Source organism: Anser brachyrhynchus (assembly GCF_964034855.1).
Source record: "Anser brachyrhynchus genome assembly, chromosome: 4".
In the NCBI taxonomy this organism is placed as follows: Eukaryota; Metazoa; Chordata; class Aves; order Anseriformes; family Anatidae; genus Anser; species Anser brachyrhynchus.
Genome location: NC_137698.1, coordinates 73,523,834 through 73,541,151, shown reverse-complemented (window position 1 = coordinate 73,541,151; position 17,318 = coordinate 73,523,834). Strand labels below are relative to the sequence as shown.

At 45.6% G+C, this 17,318-nt stretch overlaps 1 protein-coding gene across 1 annotated transcript in view; it reads left to right on the top strand.

Moving 5' to 3' along the window:
• Positions 1 to 5,904: 5,904 nt before the first annotated feature.
• The window catches only part of EIF2AK3 (eukaryotic translation initiation factor 2 alpha kinase 3), a 42,562-nt gene continuing 31,148 nt past the window's right edge, over positions 5,905 to 17,318 (top strand). Inside the window, exons 1-2 of the mRNA XM_080590098.1 lie at positions 5,905 to 6,151; positions 11,500 to 11,629. Coding sequence (XP_080446224.1) covers positions 5,979 to 6,151; positions 11,500 to 11,629 — 303 coding nt within the window. The 5' untranslated portion in view covers positions 5,905 to 5,978. The remainder of the gene's footprint in view (positions 6,152 to 11,499; positions 11,630 to 17,318) is intronic.

The following is a 17,318-nucleotide window of genomic DNA, read 5'->3' as shown; positions in this document are numbered from 1 at the left end:
ATCCCTCCTAAGTGCCACAATGCATTAATTTTGAAGGAGAAGCTGACTGGGTTTGGGTGCCACTCCGTTCGGCATCCTAAACGTTTGACTTCTGCTTGAAATAAAAACCAGTCCTGTTTTTTTTTTGTTTTTTTACACTGATTCAGCAAACCCACCTTTACATGCGGGAGTCTCTCGAATCCCGCCTGAGTGAGGAGCGTTGGTGCTGAAGTTCAAGCCGAGGTGATAAACATGTTTGTAGCCTCAAAGCAACTGCCGGTGGCTTTGGCTTGAAGCGCATCCCGCAGTGCACGTGCCTGGAGGAATGCAAACATTTCCACTTACAGATAATGCTGCTTTCCGTTAGCGTTTTCTCTGAATCAGCCGGTGAGGTACAGTTCCAGTGAACGCAGGAAGATCTTTCCCAGAATATTCAATTTCTGGTGCGCCGAGACTTGCCTGTGCACAAAAAGAGGGCACTGGACCTTTTAGAAATGCGTTTTCCCTAAGTTTCAGTGACAGCCAGCTCTGTTTGCAAACGGCTCAAAGTCATTCTGTACAAGCCTGTGTTTGCCCCTTGTCAAAGCCGCTCTGGGAGCCAACACTCATCCTCTCTGCTTCAGTACAGAGGGAGGCGTTTGAACCTGCTTTGAATAGATGTTTTCCTTGTCGAACAGGGTGGCAACTGCAAGATGTTAACCCTAGCAAAATGCCACACTGATGAGCAGGGAAGCGTGGACCGTCGGGCTGGGGAGGGCGGCTGCGTGATTCTGGGTGCTGATTTTTCGTCTGAGGCTGAAATTACACGTTAGGAAATCACAGGGTAGCAGAGAGAACAGCTTGCTGTTGACAAAAGGGAAGATGGTGCTCCTTACTCTCGTCACCCACCATCCATTCTGGTCCTGGGTACACAGATCGCGCTGGCTCTGCCATTGCTCAGCCCCTGTGCTGAACCGATTGCCACACAGGTGAAAAGAGCAGCTTCCTGCCAGGTGTGTGAGGTTGAACCGGCTCAGACAAACTTAGCCTGTAACACCTCCCTGAAAGGGAATTGTATAGCTAGTTTATTTAAGCTGCTCTGGTCTAAGCACTGTCCCCAAAAAGGAGCTTTCCCTCCCTACGGTGGGGAACCATCCATTTGCCAACTTTTCCTGCTACTTCCATACGTGGGCAAGGAGCTGATTTTTCAGCTTTTCAGATTTTTACAGATTTTGCCGGCAAAACAACTGGCAAAATCAGAGTCAGTTTTCCTGAATTTGTGCCTGTATGAGGAAGGCAGCAAGAGCAACCAGTTGGCAGTGGGAAGGCTGTAAGACCGCGCAGCTTAAACCTGTTGCAGAAGTGTGTGCTAACCTGAATGAAATCCTAGCGAAGGCACGGCAGTCCCAGGGTGTCAGACGTGTTTATCCAACTGTCTGTCTCATTCATTTCCTAAGTGGTGTGAAACAGCCAAAAAGATAAAACCTACGAAGGTAAAACTTCACCGACACACAGGAGACAGCAAGTGGAAGCATTTTAAAGCACTCATCTTTCCAGGCAAACTCTTTTGCTGTTTGGCAGTGGCTCTCCAAGCCGGTTCTTCCAGTCACATCCCAGCAATTACGTTCTTGCTACCTAATTTTTATCCTGCAAACTCCAGTTCGGTGGCATTTCTCCTGGATAACACCTCCTTCGCTTCCCGTCTCTGGTTTGATCTGGTGCTTGACTTTATGCTGCTTATGAAAAGATATCAGCAAGGGTGCTGGTGTACTAATTCCAATATATGCAGTATTTTGAGAGCCTGACTTTTCCTGGAGGAAAAAAGTAGGCTATAAATAAATCATTTTTCAGGGGACTACTAATGGCCCTTGGTACAGGGCAGCCACAAGGTGGCACGCTGGGCTTTCACTGCTGTGCCTGGCTGCTCTGCAAGTTATTCAAGAAAAGCAGGCGAGTTCTTAGGTGGAGTTATGTAAAGCACCGTTCCTATTAACATCCATCCGTCCTGCAAGTACAGGCTTTGATTTCCCGATAAATGTCTGGTTGGATCTTAAGTTATTGTCATATGATTGAAATAGATCTCTTATGTCACTCAGTCAAAACAGAATGGAGCATGTGAGTCATGCTTTGCAAAAAGCAGGAAGTTTGGTTTTGCTGGCACAAGAATTTAATACAGAGAGAAAATTATACTGTCGTATTGCAATGTTTGGCTTAAGGATTTCTGAATAGCGTTGCCAATGTAATAGAGAAATAAATTTCCAAAACAGAAAAGTGAGAACGGGTTACGATCACTATTCCTTATGCTGCAGTGGTAAGGTGTCTGGAAGAAAAACATAGACTCACCTGAAAACTGTTGGACCCCTTAAAACAAAAAGCAGCAAGTGGCAGGCTTCTGATCTGGGTGGGACAGGGGTGGAAAGTAACATGAGAAAATGAGTTAATGCTCGTGGGTGTGATAGGGACACTTGCACAAGGCTGTTACTGTTTTGCCTCAAGTGTAATCAGTGAATCAGCACAAAGGTAGAAGTGCAAGCCTTGTTGTGAAGGCAGCATTCAGATCCCCTGAAATGTGCTGGTGTCTGTGGTTATTGAGTATTTGTTTCTAAGCCGCTAGAATAACTGGTGGGAAAATAGAGTTTCCTGCAAAAAGCGTAACACAATGCTAAGATTTGGGGGACAATCTATAAATACAATGGAGTTTTAAATTCAAATACGTTCGAGTTACCCTTCAACGTGACTGTTGAAAGCACTGCTATGCAAGAAATGTTAATTTAAATGGGAACAGGTGCAGGGGAGGGCTGGTGAGATGAACGGGGGAACAGAGAGCCAAAAGTGTAAGGGAAGAATAAAAGCCTTTGGCTTGGTTTGCCTAGCGAAACAGAAGGAATTTGATTACTCTTTACAAACATATGAAGGGGTAGACACTCAAGAAAGAAGAGTTATCTAAATAAAGAAAATATTAGCAAAAGACCATATGGATGTAATAATAAAGTGTCATTTGAGTTACTAAAAATGACAATATTCTAACACGAGCTGCTTGGCACGCGGCACAAGGTAAACTCTTTTGGACTAGAGTGTAATGAATGATGCCAGAAAAAAAAAAAAATTCTCTGGATTCCAAGTCAGCGGTTGTCTGGAAAGGAACGTTCGTGACCTGACTTTGCATACATCTGGTGCTTTAATAGAGCTATTTTTTCAGCTCATCAGAGTGCACGCAGGAAGAAAAAATTAGGTAGGAGTTTACAAATGACAATTATAAGCTCTTCAGAAAGAGTTCACTGAGTCAAAAGAATGACGGTCAAGGAGCAATGATTCCAAAATCAAGAAAGAAAATACTTTGGCCGTTCCTGTCTTACTAGCAGACCAGAGAGAGAGTGATGAAAAATGAAGAAATAAATAGCCCAAATGGGGAAAACAGGGGAAAAAAAAGTGTTGGTATAAATGAGAAGTTATGAGAAGCAGAGTAGTTATTGGAAGTGAAGCACATCAAAGGAAATCCATAGCTGGCAGGGTTGTGCACAGCAAAAATCCCCAAAAACTCTAGTAATGGTACAGGCCCATTAGTAGATGGACATGATTAAAATGTCAATAACGATGCAGAAGTGTTCATTGAACATTTATGATCTGTGCTTGTCAAGAACCAGGAAGATCCGCGGGTGAATTACTTAAGAGTGATGTGATAAATTTCAGTCCATTAGTAACCAACAAAGCTCTTCTGGTGGTAACTGTGGCCGAGGAGCTCTAAACCAGCTGGCTGTGGAGATCCCTTGCCTGTTATGTTCCTCTTCAGTAAACCTAGATGTACCAGGGGAAATTCTAGAAAGCTAAAAAAGTGCCAGAATGGTATGTGTCTTCAGAAAGGGCAGCTGCACAATATGTGGTAAATGTAGATGCAAAAACACTTCCTGGCTAAGTACCAAAAAAAACTGGTATGCGACTCAGTTATTAAGGAAGTAGTAATAGCAGCCAGCGGCCTAATAGAAATCTCATTTCATGCTTCAAGACGACAAAAAGAAAAAAAAAATATTTCTTCTGGGAGGTGTAATAAACTTTTCAAATAATTTTTACTTGGAACTGCACCATGTGTTAGTGAAAAAAACAGTGTAATACAACATCAATTAAGCATATATCAAACACTGGGCACATGGATCTTCTTTTTTAGAATTGGTTATAAAACAATGAGTTAAGGCTACTTCTAATGGGGTCCCTCCCAGATCAGTCCTACACACGTACATAGTCAATATTTCCATTAGTCACTTGGAAGTAAATTTAAAATCACTCCTAATACAATTTGCGGTTGACATCCACATTGGCCGGCGGTACAACCAGGACGATGAGAGCCGCTTTCACGATGCGGTAAGCTGGGTCCAGATAAAGTGACTTTATGGTAAGGCAGCCAGACACAAAGCCGTGCATCTCAGGTACACACCTGTACAGAGCCACGGGGACCGTGCTGTGGCGGCGGTGGCTGGCTGGGACCGTAGGCTTACGGGAAGAAAAGCTCACGGCTGTACGATCACGAACGGCCTACATTCAGCCTTTTCCTCTACACAAAGGGGAAGCACACCTAGGGCCATGCTAGAGCCTTTCCTATCCCTGGATACGGATGAAACGTGGCACCCTGCTCTGAAACGCTGCGCTCTGAAAAAACGGAAAAGGCGAGGGGTGACAAAGTGTCTTTTAAGGGCTGGGCGAGACGGCCTTACAGTGAGAAACAAAGAGGTTTGTATCTAACTTCGTTTATTACAAAGATGATAAAAGGTCTGCCTGATCCAGGCTGTGCCCGGTGCCTCTTGGCCTGGCCCCGTGCTCTCTGCAGCCTTCCCTCGGGTGCTTATGGACGTGGACGGGACCCCCTGGGCCTCCCCTTCCCCAGGCAGAGCAGCCCCAGCTCTCCCAGTCTCTCCCCACAGCAGGGGCGTCCCAGGCCCCTTCAGTACCCCCAGACCCCCCCAGTACCACCCAGTACACCCCAGACACCCTCAACACTCCCAGTACTCCTCCAATACCCCCGGACCCCCTCAGTACCCCCCCCAGACCCCCTCAGTACCCCTCATTATCCCCCCAGGCCCCCCTCAGACCTTCCCAGCACCCCTCCAAGGCCCCCAGACCCCCTCAGTTCCTCCCCACTACCCCTCAGATCCCCTCACTACCCCTCAGTACCTCCCAGACCCCCTCAGTACCCCTCATTATCCCCCCAGACCCCCCTCAGTACCCCCCCAAGGCCACCAGGCCCCCTCAGCTCCCCCTCAGTAACCCCAGTACTCCTCCAATACCCCCCAGACCCCCCCAGCACCCCCCAGACCCCCCCCCAGCACCCCCTAGACCCCCTCAGACCCCCCCCAGACCCCCTCAGTGCTCCCCAGACCCCCCAATTCTCCCCAGATGCCCCCCAACCCCCCCCCACCTCCCCTCAGCCCCCCCCAGACACCCTCAGTGCCCCCTCGCCCCCCCCCCCGCCCCGGGCCCAGCCCCGCCCTCCCGCCGGACGCGCCCATTCCGCTCCGCCCGGGGGGAGCCCCCTCTCAGCCTCTCCCCGTCCCGCTCCCCCCCGTCCCGCTCGCCGCTTGGTACGCGCCGCTGGCCCCGCCCTGCCGGCCCACGGCAGCAACAGCCACGTCACCGGCCCGGCCGGGAAGGGGCGGGGCCGCGCGGCCCGGCTCCTCCACTCAGCAACACACGTGGCGACGCGGCTTTGCCAATCAGCGAGCGGCTCGGTGAATCATGCTCTTCTGATTGGCCAGCGCGCCGCGCCACCGATTGGCCCTGCGGCCGTGTTGACAAACACCCCCCTCCCTCCCTCCCCCTCCACCCTCTCCACCAATAACAACCGAGAGGCGCGCTGAGCGACGCTCCTCCCGCCCAATCACCACCCTCCTTCCCTGGCGGGGCGGGGCCTCGGGACGTGGCGGGGCGGGCGGGCCAGCGGCGGGCGCCCATTTCGCGGCGGCGGCGGCGGGGAGCGGGACGGGCCGGGGTGGGGGGGGGCTGCGTGCGGCTGGGCGAGGCGCGGCCCCTCCATGCGGGGCCCGCGGGCCCGCAGCGCCCTGGCCGCCCTCACGCTGCTCCTCCTGCTCCTCCTGTCGCTGGGGGCGGCCGGAGCCGCTCTGCCGGCGGCCGGCGGGGAGGTGACGGTGGAGGACGATGAGCAGGAGGCCGAGGGGAGCGGCGGAGAAGCCCGGAGCGGCGGCAGGTGGGCGGTGAGGGGGGGGAGAGGGGGGCTGAGGGGGTGTCAAGGGGGCGGGGGGGGGCTCTGCGGTGACAGGACGAGAGGCAGCGGGCACAGAGTGCAGCACCAGGAGCTCTGGGTGAACGTGAGGGGAAATTTTCGTCCTGTGAGGTGACGGGGCGCTGGAAAGGCTGCCCAAAGAGGTTGTGTTGGCTCCTTCTCTTCAGTTATTCGAGCCCACCTGGGTGTCATCCTGCGTGACGTGCCCTAGGTGGTCCCGCCCAGCGGGGGGGGGGGGGGTTGGACTGGGTCATCTCCACAGGTTCCTTTCAACCCTGCCCGTTCTGTGCCGTTTTCGATTTTTAAACTTATTTAGCCTCAGAAAATCCGTAAAAAAATTAAATTTCTGCCCTATAATTAAGGTTAAATAAGGACGCTAAAGGTGTTCGGTCAAATAACTGAAGCCTGAACCTTTCTGTTTTATGACTAGAATCAAATGAGGACACTCAAGATGTTCAGTCAAATAACTTAAGCCTGAGATTAAATGTAGCCGTTCTCCCATTGATCGCTGCTTTGGGGTAGACTTGCTGTCATCAGATGAAAATAGAATATCACCAGCTCCATAGTATTTACCTGCATGCCTGCCTGGATTTTCTTTCCATCAGTATTTGTGAGGTCTTTACCCACCCCAGCCAACTGTTCTGCAGCTACAGAATATCCACGTAGTATAATGGGTTCAGTGCAATCTGGAAAAAAAATAACACCACCTGTTTTTGCTGTAGGCAAATAAATGTGATCATCATTTTGAGGAATTTCTCTTCCCTAGAATAAAATAAGCGTGGTGCTTAGCGAGTTACCGTGCTTACCCCTTACAAACGTTCAGGGTGTGAAGTTGGCATAGCTGTTTATAGTTCAGATTTGACAAGTGGCTGTATTTGTAATACCCCAAGTGCACTTTGAGGCCAATATTAGGGTTGTTTGTTCCTAACTGAAGCGAGAACTGTGGTACATATTGTACCTAAACGATGATGAGTTCTGCTTTCTCTTTCTAACCAAAAGAACTCATTTGAATAGATGCAAATCTTCTGTACAATGAGACGGGTGGACAAGCCAGTTAAGAGTTCCTCCTGTCCTGTTTCCATCTTCCCGTGTTAGTGTGGCCCTTTTCCTCTGTCCGTAGGTAAATAAGAGTGCTGAGCTTCTGTAAAGCAGAACAGGGCTGTGTTCAGGGCACCTGTTCTCCAAACCTGGTGTGTTCGTGATGGGTTGTACTCAGTGATTTGAAGTCCCGGGGCTGGCCTTTTGTAAGTGGAGTTAGAAGTTTGTAGCAGGTTCTTTGAGTTCTGGGAGGGAACTTTATAAATGTGCTTCCATAACAACCTCGTGTTGTGAGTGACAGAGGCTAGGAAATGGTAAGAAAACAGACTTTCATTCAGCCGTGGAGGTTATTTATAGATGCCGTGTGGGGGAAGAAAAAGTACACCCAGATGCTTTTTCATATTGACAAAGCACAAATAAAACGTGGCTGTATAGCATTAGCACAGTCTGTCGGCAGCTGTGATTACAGCTCTCTGTACGCGCTGTGCTGTGCTGCTCCCTTGCTTTAATCCTGCTGCTGGGGCCACCTGTAAGAGCCCAGAAGGGATTTTCAGCCCCCCCATCACAGGTTCCTCACGTGTTCTGGAGCACCAGCTGGAGACAAGGTGAAGATGTGTGTGTATTTACCGGCGTTTGCTTACCAGGTGCCTGCTCCACGCATCCTGAAGTTCGGCTCATTGCCTGGTTTGGAGTTAGGAGTGATTTCGTTGCATTTTTTTCCGCCTCATCCAGGCTTGTGGAGACTATTGTAATGCTGGTGTGTGTTTGTGTTTTTGTCCCCTTACCTAGCAGTATGGGACGTGATTCACTCACTAGTGGTTCGTGGTTTATTTTCACCAAATACCTTGCTGTACTTGCAACCTTGTTGCTGTTTGTCTCCCTCGCTTCCTTAACATCCTGGTTGTGGGTTTTGGCCTTTTTACCTTTGACCTCAGGTCGGGCAGTTGGTGTCTTGTGTGGGGCGGTATGCAAAATTGAGGTCTGCCTTGGTGGAAGTCTCAGGAAACTCCTACGTTGCTGCGTTAGGCTTCTTGTAGTCTCTGAGTGCTGCCTCAGGCAGGAGGTGGTGCTGATACCGCCGGTGATAAGGTATGGTTTTGCAGAGAATAATAAAGTTCATCAGGCTTAACCATTTTCGCTGATGAGGAAATTCCTTTCCTTGCAGTTCGATGATTGTGTCCCGAAGATGCATCAAGAATATCGCTATTTGATTTTGATGTCTGTAATTGCAGTTACAGTCCTGATGTCTGGAACCAGTAACAGTTCCTAAAGGATGGGTCTTTATTCCCGAATAACTTTTCACACAGCCATATGCTGCTGGCGTGTGTAAGAATTTGGTGTTACAAGTTACGGTTACCCTAAGATAGCACAATGGGGTGACAAAAAGCAAGCGGCTTTCCCCCTTTTTCAACTGCAGTAGCTTCTTGAAGCCATCTAAATTGGGTTTATCAGAATCCATTAGTCTAGTGATTGATCAGAATGTCCAAAAGATGGGAAAACCTTTTTTTCCTGTCATCGCTTCCTATTGTCGGTGCTCAAAGCAACAAGCAATGGAATTGCACAGAGAGAGGGGAGAAATTTAGCAGACGTGCTAGTGAGAAAATACAATGCAAGCATCAGTCTGAGTAGGGCACAGGTAGAGAAATTACAGAAGTTAAACCAATTAGTGTTCAAGTGACAGGGTTTTAAGCTGCTGAAGTTAGAGATGGGGAGAACCTATTTAGGTTTTAATTTACAAAGAAACAGAGTAAGTAATCAAGGATTTTCTTACAAGAACAAGGAGTCTTTCACACTTTTTGTGACAGGCAGGAATATTGTTGAAGAGCAAGACCAAGATTGGACCAGAAACATGACTATTTTGTTTAAAATGAGTTATTTAAAAAAAAAAAAAGCAGAAACACATTTTCCTTGCACCTAGACACAGGACTAAAGGTAGCCGGTTGCAAGATTTAGCCCGGAGGGTCTGGCTGGCTTGGTCCTGGCCCTGTGTCTCACCCAAGCGTTTGCTCTGTAGGTAGAGGTGGTGAAACAAAGTCCAGCATCCCAGCGCTGCTGCCCCAAGTGCCCAGGGGATTTTCCAGGTACACAGCAGGGGCTGGTCACCCAGTTTACCGGGAGTGTGTGCTGTTGGTACAAAAGCTCCCTCCAAAGGCCCGTTTGGTTGTTTTACCATTCTAAAGCAGCTAAACTTAAAAATTAGGAGCAGTTGCACTGTGATTTGAGTGACTCGAGGTCATTCAGAAGCCTGCCTTTTGGGTGGCAGGGCTTCAGTAATGAGAACTCCCGGGGAAGGCTGCGGTTTGCATCTGGTGAGGAAAGCTGATATGAAAAGGTGAGGCACAAGGGCATAAAATATTCCGTACTTGAGGGATAAAACAAGAAGGAAACCAATGGGAGAAGGTAGGTAGGAAACATTTCACCACATGACGTTAGGGTTTGTCTTCTCTACGGCGGCGCTGCCAAGATTCCCTCCATTCTAGCTGCGTTTCTACCTTTTTTATAACCAAGTTGTCAGCTGGATCAACATAAAACTGAGGTAGATCCACTTGGAATAATATTTTTCTGCAGTGCCAGAGGGCTTTGGATAAATCGTTGTAGCATAACGCAAACAGGCCCTGTTAAACGTGTGTCCGAGGCTGCTGGTGTGCGAGCCCGTGTTGACAGTGCTTGGGAACAGCGAGTCTGCTGCAGTCGGGTTGGTCATTAACCCGGTCGTGGTTTCTGCACGGGTGGAATAATTAAGTGTACTCGGTTTATAAAACCTCACGTGTTCTGTTCAAGTGTTTGCACAAGTGGCACTCTTCGAAGAGTTCCTTAAACTAAGCAGCTTGGAGGAATGTGATGCTTGGCTGCCTCCAGAAAGGAGGGCCGCAGCACTGTTGTTGGTACAGGTTGAAGATGCATTTAATTTTCTATCTGTCAGTAATATAATGCATATAGTACAGGATAGGGTTCTCTAAAAAATGCATGGGTTACTTTTACATGTAAAACCGCAATGTTTTAGATGACCCTTGTAGGTGATGTGAGTTGCTGCCCTTGAACGTGTTTTTAAGATGATGATTTTAGCTCTTCCTCTTCAAAGAAAAATGATAGCCCCCATGATTTCCTCTCTAAACTTCAGCTTACTGCACTGATAACCTTGGACAAGTGAATATATCTGGTTGGAGTTCTGCACAGTAATTTGGTGACCCTTATTGTTTCCCAATTCTTTTGCTTATCTGAGTGAGTGCTACAGTCCCCTCCTCCCCTGCAATCTGCTCATCAGGCTTATTTGCACAGCTCCTTATTCTCATTGAAAGCGCTGTCTATAAAAAGTCCTTCTGGGTCAGTAAATCCAGCCCCCCTCGGTGCAAGCAGTCTGTAAAGCGATCGAGCTCTGCTCCTACAGCCTCTGAAACTTGGTGAGCTTGCAGCAAGCCCCAGCTGCCTGCATGTCCCCTGCTTTTTCGGGTCAGAGCGAAACAACTTTCAAGGGAAAAAAGGCCCTTCAAAAGTGCCTTGTCAGTGTTTTTTCACTGGTCATTCATTGTGTGTGAAGTGTGTGGTTTTTTTTAAATAATGCTTGAATTCTAGCCCGATCAGAAATGCTTGTTCTGATTGTATTGCTGTGTCAGAAAATTGATAAGCTTCGGGTTCTGCAGAAACCAAGAGCTAGCTTGCTGTTGCCACGTGTTCCTGCACAGGCTCCTTAAAGAAGTGCATAAGGCAATTTGCTTGCTTTGCTGTCCGTAGTGGCTGGATGTTGTTTGTAGTGTCCTGAGTGTTTCTTGGGTGAGACTTGTTTTATTATGAGATGCCGTTAAATGCCTTCAAGGATATCAGTGTTTCATCCAGAAGCAATGAAAACTTACTTAGGTGTGACTTAATCTTTATGTACTTGCTTGGTTAATCGTTTCAGGTTTGGGTTGTTTGCACGGGCGTGTTAAAGATCCCTGTGGAATGAATAGGGTCTGTGCTGTTCCTAAAATACCTAAAAAGAGGAAGATCTCATCCAGTGTTGCAGTGGTAACACTCAGAGCAAGAGAGAACAAGAAATCAGCTCTGGAACTGAACTCTGAAGGCGTCTTGCAGCATGTGAACTTGTTTGGTATCCAGCCCCAGGCTTCAATTTTTCTATTCTCCCTTGTTGGTCAGGGTGGAACGATCAAATCCTGTTTTGTGGCATATATTGACTTGACTTTGTATTTAATGCAGTGGGTTTCCAACTTCAGAAAACATTTAACTGATAAATGATATATTGCTGGAGCTCTTACTGTGAATGTTTCCCCTTGCAGATCTCTAGTAATTATCAGCACTTTGGATGGACGGATTGCTGCGCTGGATCCAGAAAATAGCGGGAGGAAACAGTGGGATCTAGATGTCGGATCGGGTTCTCTGGTGTCATCCAGTCTCAGTAAACCGGAGGTAAGGCTTCATATCTCTCCTAACTAAGTCTTTTAACAATGTATTTGCTATAGTAAAATGACTGCTGTTTCTCCCATGTTTAGCAGATGTTAGATACTGCAGCAAACTCAGAATGGACAAAGTTTGACAACTGTTTTCAAACTTTCTTTGGGGTGCTTACATCCAGTTTCCGTTTCGAACTGGAGTGGGTCAGCATTGTAGTGCTGGCATTGACATACGTGACAGAACTAGATGAACTAACATCGAACTAGGTGATGTAACCAGGTTTGAGAATTGTGTGCAGTTGCTGATTGGAAACAAGTTACTTGTAAATTGGAGCAAACAGCAGGATCATCTGCTTTGTGTTACTACAGTGTGTTTTGGCAAGTGCTGACATCTTTTTTTTCCTCTTCAACAAAAGCAGAAGTCCTTGTGACTTAGCAAACGAACAAAAGATTATTTCTTATACTAGATAAGCAGGCTGCCTATAAAATAAAATGTTTGCAATGAAATAGAGTACTGAAGGTCACCATGAAGTATGGAGTGGGGAAGGGTTGCATCATTTCTTGCGGATGAGCTGTAACGAGGAAATTCAGATGGTAAAATTCCTTGTTTGGTGCCGTTTCCACCATCACTGGTTGTATTTCCACCAGTCTTGAGTAAACATAAGCTAGAAATTAGAAGGAAGGTGGTTTTCTGTTCTTTTTTACTTCCTGCCTTGAAGTGATATCCATGACTCATTCACTCCTACAATTAGGAAGAATAAATACACCAACTCTGAGGTAGTTTGTGATGTTGGCAGAGCGCGTGGTCCCTCACCGTCAAGGATGGTTGGGTTTGATAACCAGTCCTATATCCTGCTTCTACTTGACAAACAACAGAGAATGGAAGTTGAAGGGCCATTCAGACTGCATGAGCATCTTGCCTGTGGTGCTGTCTACTTTTTGTGACCTCTTCTTTTCACTGAAACAGTCTAATGAAAGATTTAGTTTGCTTTGGTAACAAAAGGGTGAGAACTATTAATAACCATCGCTGAGACCGATTGCAAAACTAATGTGAATGTTGACTTCTGTTGTTTCTGAGAGAGAGTTTTATTTATGGATGCAACTTTTTGATACTTGTTCAGATATGCTTTGTTTAAATTTCTTTGTTAAAGAAAAAAACTGAAGAATTTTCGTAAAACTATATTCTAGGGCAGAATTGAAAGGACTACAAAAATTGTAAAGAGCTCCGTAAAGGGGAAAGTGTCTGCTTGGAACTGCTGTCCTTCCCAAATATTTTCAATACTAGTAACTTGAAATACTTGTCTGTTACCTGTTGCTCTGAACAGTTTGAGATGAGGTCAGTGAAAATAAAACAGCCATGTATAAAACAAACACTAGAAATCTATGCAAATACAAACTTCATTGTTCGTTAAAAACGAAGACGTGATCCTAGATTCAAATTCAAAGATTTCAAGAATTCAAGCATTTATTATTACGGAAGTGTTCTTGCATCTTGCAAATCCAGATTTCTGTGACTGAACTGATCTGGCCAGCGTTTTGATCTTTTTGCAGTGTGATGTGACTTTAGAAACTGAAGGTTGGTGCCGGAACAGCAGAAATTGTCCTTTGTCCATGCAATATACGGTTCCCTTCTGTGGCTACAAGTTAGTAGGCTATGGGACTCATCGCTTTTAAAGAGCGTTGTTAAACGTATGAGACGTTTTCAGATGGGCTTTCAAATTGCTGCATTTCGATGACTGTGGCCAAAGGCTCAAGGTTTTGTCAGTTAAGATGCAGACCTTAGGAGAGAACTTGTGAATTACGAGTAATCTATTCTGGCCTTCTGGAAGATGTTAAGAGTTGTGAACATAGGTCTCTTAGATTTACCATCACGTAAACAAACAGCGTTTGTTTAAGTGAAGAAATAAAGCTTAGAAAAATGTAAGTAATGAATACTCCAATTATTCTACACTAATACATTTCAATATGTGTTTAATCTGCAGTCAGCATCACCTGAAAGATACTGCAGTGAATCTAGAGGCTTCTTGAGGTACCAGCTGGCCTTATTAAATTTGTTGGGACTACTCTTTTGGGTCAATATATTCAATTCATTAAGGTCTCAAAGTCTGTCTCCAGTTCAGTGTTTCCTTTCTGATTTGGGCATGTGGTATATTTTACTCTCTCAAAGTAACTATTGAGGCTTTTTCTTCCTCTTCCAACATTTTTGAGGTAGAAGAGTTCTCTGCGCTTGCAACCACAATATTATATTCTGCATAAAAGAGCATCATTATGTAAGCTGTTAACCTACATCTTGCAAGAAATGGCAGGTGAGAAATTCCTTCTGCATTACACTTGGAGTCGTGTTGTGTTTCTTCAGAATGAGGGAAGTGTTTGCTGCTCTGTCTTAATCCTTTGGATTTTTTTTATTTAAACTATTTTGGGTGAGAGTGCAATGAACTCTAATTCAGAGTCTTGGTGCAAAAGCATGAAATCAATTTCCGAATGCCTTTTAAGAAAAGGCATTGGGAGTTCAAACTTGAGTGTTTAATAGAGCTATAGTTACTTCCTCTGCTTAACTGTAAAATGTCAACTTGACTGTCTGAAGCTCATGTGTTAATTAGAAAAGTGAGGTAGTAAAATTTCAAATGTTCCAGCAGCTCTGTCAAACACTTCAGATCTTGAAACTGCTGCTTAAGATGCTGACAAGAGAGATGTTCATCATTTGTTATGCGAACAGATCAATTAGAAAGGGAAGTCTGCTGAACGACTAATTGTTTGGGTAACTGCAATAGTAAAATTTTCTTTGGCTCTAAGCTCCAATGTGTACAAGCATGGTCAGGGTGCCAATGCTGCAAATGTATGAGACCACATTTCAGTCTTGTGCATTAAAATTTAAAAACTATTTCCCTGTGTAACTTCAAGATTTATTGCTACTTGCACATAAAGATTGCTCCCTGAAGTTTAGGGTAAAGTCTTTTGACTCTCACCTTTTCCAAAAGTGCACTTTTAATGCAAACACACTTGTTTACTCTTTAAATTTAAACTTAGTACTGAATATACAGTATACTGTCTGTACTTAGAAGTGAATACATCTGGGAGAATCAGCCTGTTAAAATAGAGGGCTGCCTCTCAAGCGGCAGAAGGGGTTTATACACATCGTTGAGACTGCTGTCACTTCCTAACAAGGGTGATGTGTTCTTTTACCTGCATAGCTTAATACTAAATTGCTTAACGGGCTTCTTTTTTCTGTATACTACCATATGAAAGAAGTTTAGGTGTAAGCTTGCCCCTATATTGAAATCACTGGCCAGAAGAGGTGTGCATGATCAGTGGGAGGCTGGAGAAGAAATGATAGACAGAAAAAAGCCTGCTGCAAGATGGATAATCTGTAAAGACACTGCTGTGAAAAAGCTGGTAGCTTGTTTTCTCCTGTGTGATGAGACTGGAGAAAAACAAGTAGGATACTTGACGGTGATGATGTGAGAGTAACAGCTTAAAAATACATCCATGGCTGACACTTTTTTGTGCGCTGTCAGGGACGCTGCAGGGAGTTCAGCCTGGCAGGGTGGCTCAAATCATATGTACTGGGTAAAAGGAACTGCCTTGGCTCATAAGTCTCTTGTTACAGACTAATCCCTGAGTAAGAACCTCATTTCCTTATTTGAGGGGTTTGGGGACATGGGACAAAATGAGATGTCAGGTCCACCAGCCTGATATCTGTAGGAGTCATAGTGAACATGCCACAGTATACTGGAAAAAATGAAATAATTGAGTTATGTATTGTAAAATTCATCAGCATCCTTATTGCTCTAAAAGCTCTTAGCGTAGCAGCTCAAAATAAGCTTTTCTACAGTCTTAGGAATCTGGGAGATCTGTTTTTGGACCGAAGTGGCAGTTCTTTGTGGGATAGCCCAGGATTATTATTTTCTTCCAGAGAAACGTGGAGATGCAGAGAAGTTTTATACTGAAGTCAGCTGAGAACTAATTGCACTGTAGGCAAAGAATCCATAGATATCTCAAGCCGTTTGTTCCTTTTTTGTCCTTTGGAGAGGACAGGGTGATGCTTAGGGCAGACGACTGGGGAAGACTTCAAAGTCTCCAAAGCTCTACTAGTTACAGGCTTTAGTTCACAATATAAATGTTTTGTTTTTCTTCATCTGCATCATAAACACTTTAAATTTTTCAATGTTTTGATTCTCCAAAAGAAATAGGAATTTCTGCAGTGAAGCGTCCAAACATCTGGGAATCCCTTTAAGGCATTATCTGCCTGGACTTCACTGTGCACTGGATAAAGCAACTGCTGCACCCAGTTGTGGCCAGAGAAGGGTCAAAAGGTGTCCTGGGTTGCTTTGGGAACACAGGAAGGAATTCAACAACTCTCAATTCTTTGGCCTCTTATATTTCAGGGCAGAAGAAATAGCAAAACCCACACTACAGGAGGTCAACATGCCCTCTGGGGATGTTGACTTGTGATTTCTGGATTCTCTTTTATGTGCCCTCCCAGAGGTTAGGGGTGGGCAGATAATTTGTCTCATTGAAAGAGAAATCTTGTGACATCAGCTTCAGGAAAATCACACCCACCACTTAAGGCACCCCTGCAGCAGCACTTTAGCCTGAATAAAAACGAGGTTTTTGTTTGGCCCGTGGTTTTCTACTTTGGTTATTTTTTCAATTAAGTCATTGCCTGTAAATACCATCCAATGACAAGCTGAGATGTGGTTGCTTGCGGCATGGGTGGGGAGTACTTAGGACTGTCAGTCATACTTGTTCAAGTGCTTTCACTTCAAGGGTTATTACAGCAGCTTTTGACTACGGTGCTGAATATTAGGAATTTCTAGCAAACCTGTACAAATCCGTTCTGGCTCTCCCAGCAGTCACTGGTGAAAACAACTGGAGGTGCATCTCAGACTACACGCACACTGAGAAGATGCCTTTCTCTGTACTTCCTGGCTTTTTGCTTACAAACAAATGGGTCTGCCTCTCTCACTAGGGTTAATTGTAACTTTATATGTATTTATGCATCTTAAAACAGCTGGCATGGGGGCGCAGCAGCAGAAGCAGCCTGTTCTGCTTAGCACTTGGAAGAGCGCTTGCAGGAGCAAATGCTGGGTGGTGGGGTCAGACTCCCATAAGCATGGAATAAAAAGTTGGTTCTCTGTGCCTTAGTATGCAAAACTACAGCAAAATTTTACTCCAGAGAGCAAAGAATGTAAATGTTTTAAGTTTCTAGTGATGCTGCAAAATTGTTTTGCATCCCTACTGTGTTGCAACCAGTTGCAAATCCCCAAATCTTCACTTAGTTCAAGCAGGCAGAGTATTTAAATCAATGGACTTGGTATCAAGATGGCTAATTTGGCAAAAACCTATTTCCTTGCAAGTGGAACAGTATAATTTTAGTTGTTTGGAAGAGTTTATTAGTAGAGTTCCATGTGTCCTGTAGCTCATCTTTACTTTTGTGCGCTGCTGGGACAGATGTAGGACCACCAGATGCTCTGAGAGCGGGAGGTATCGTTCCTCTAAAGGAGGGCTGGGGCGTAAGCCAGTTCTCCATCACAGAAGTTCTCTGTAATAGAAATGGAATTAAACTGTACTAAATGAAATACAAGATGCAGGGACTGATAACAGTTTTGTTGAAGGTCGGAGGTGATCAATTTAAAACTGAGAATCCTGTGTGCTAAGAGATCCTGTGACGGGTTATCAGCTGCCATCTCAATTCCTCTGCAGGG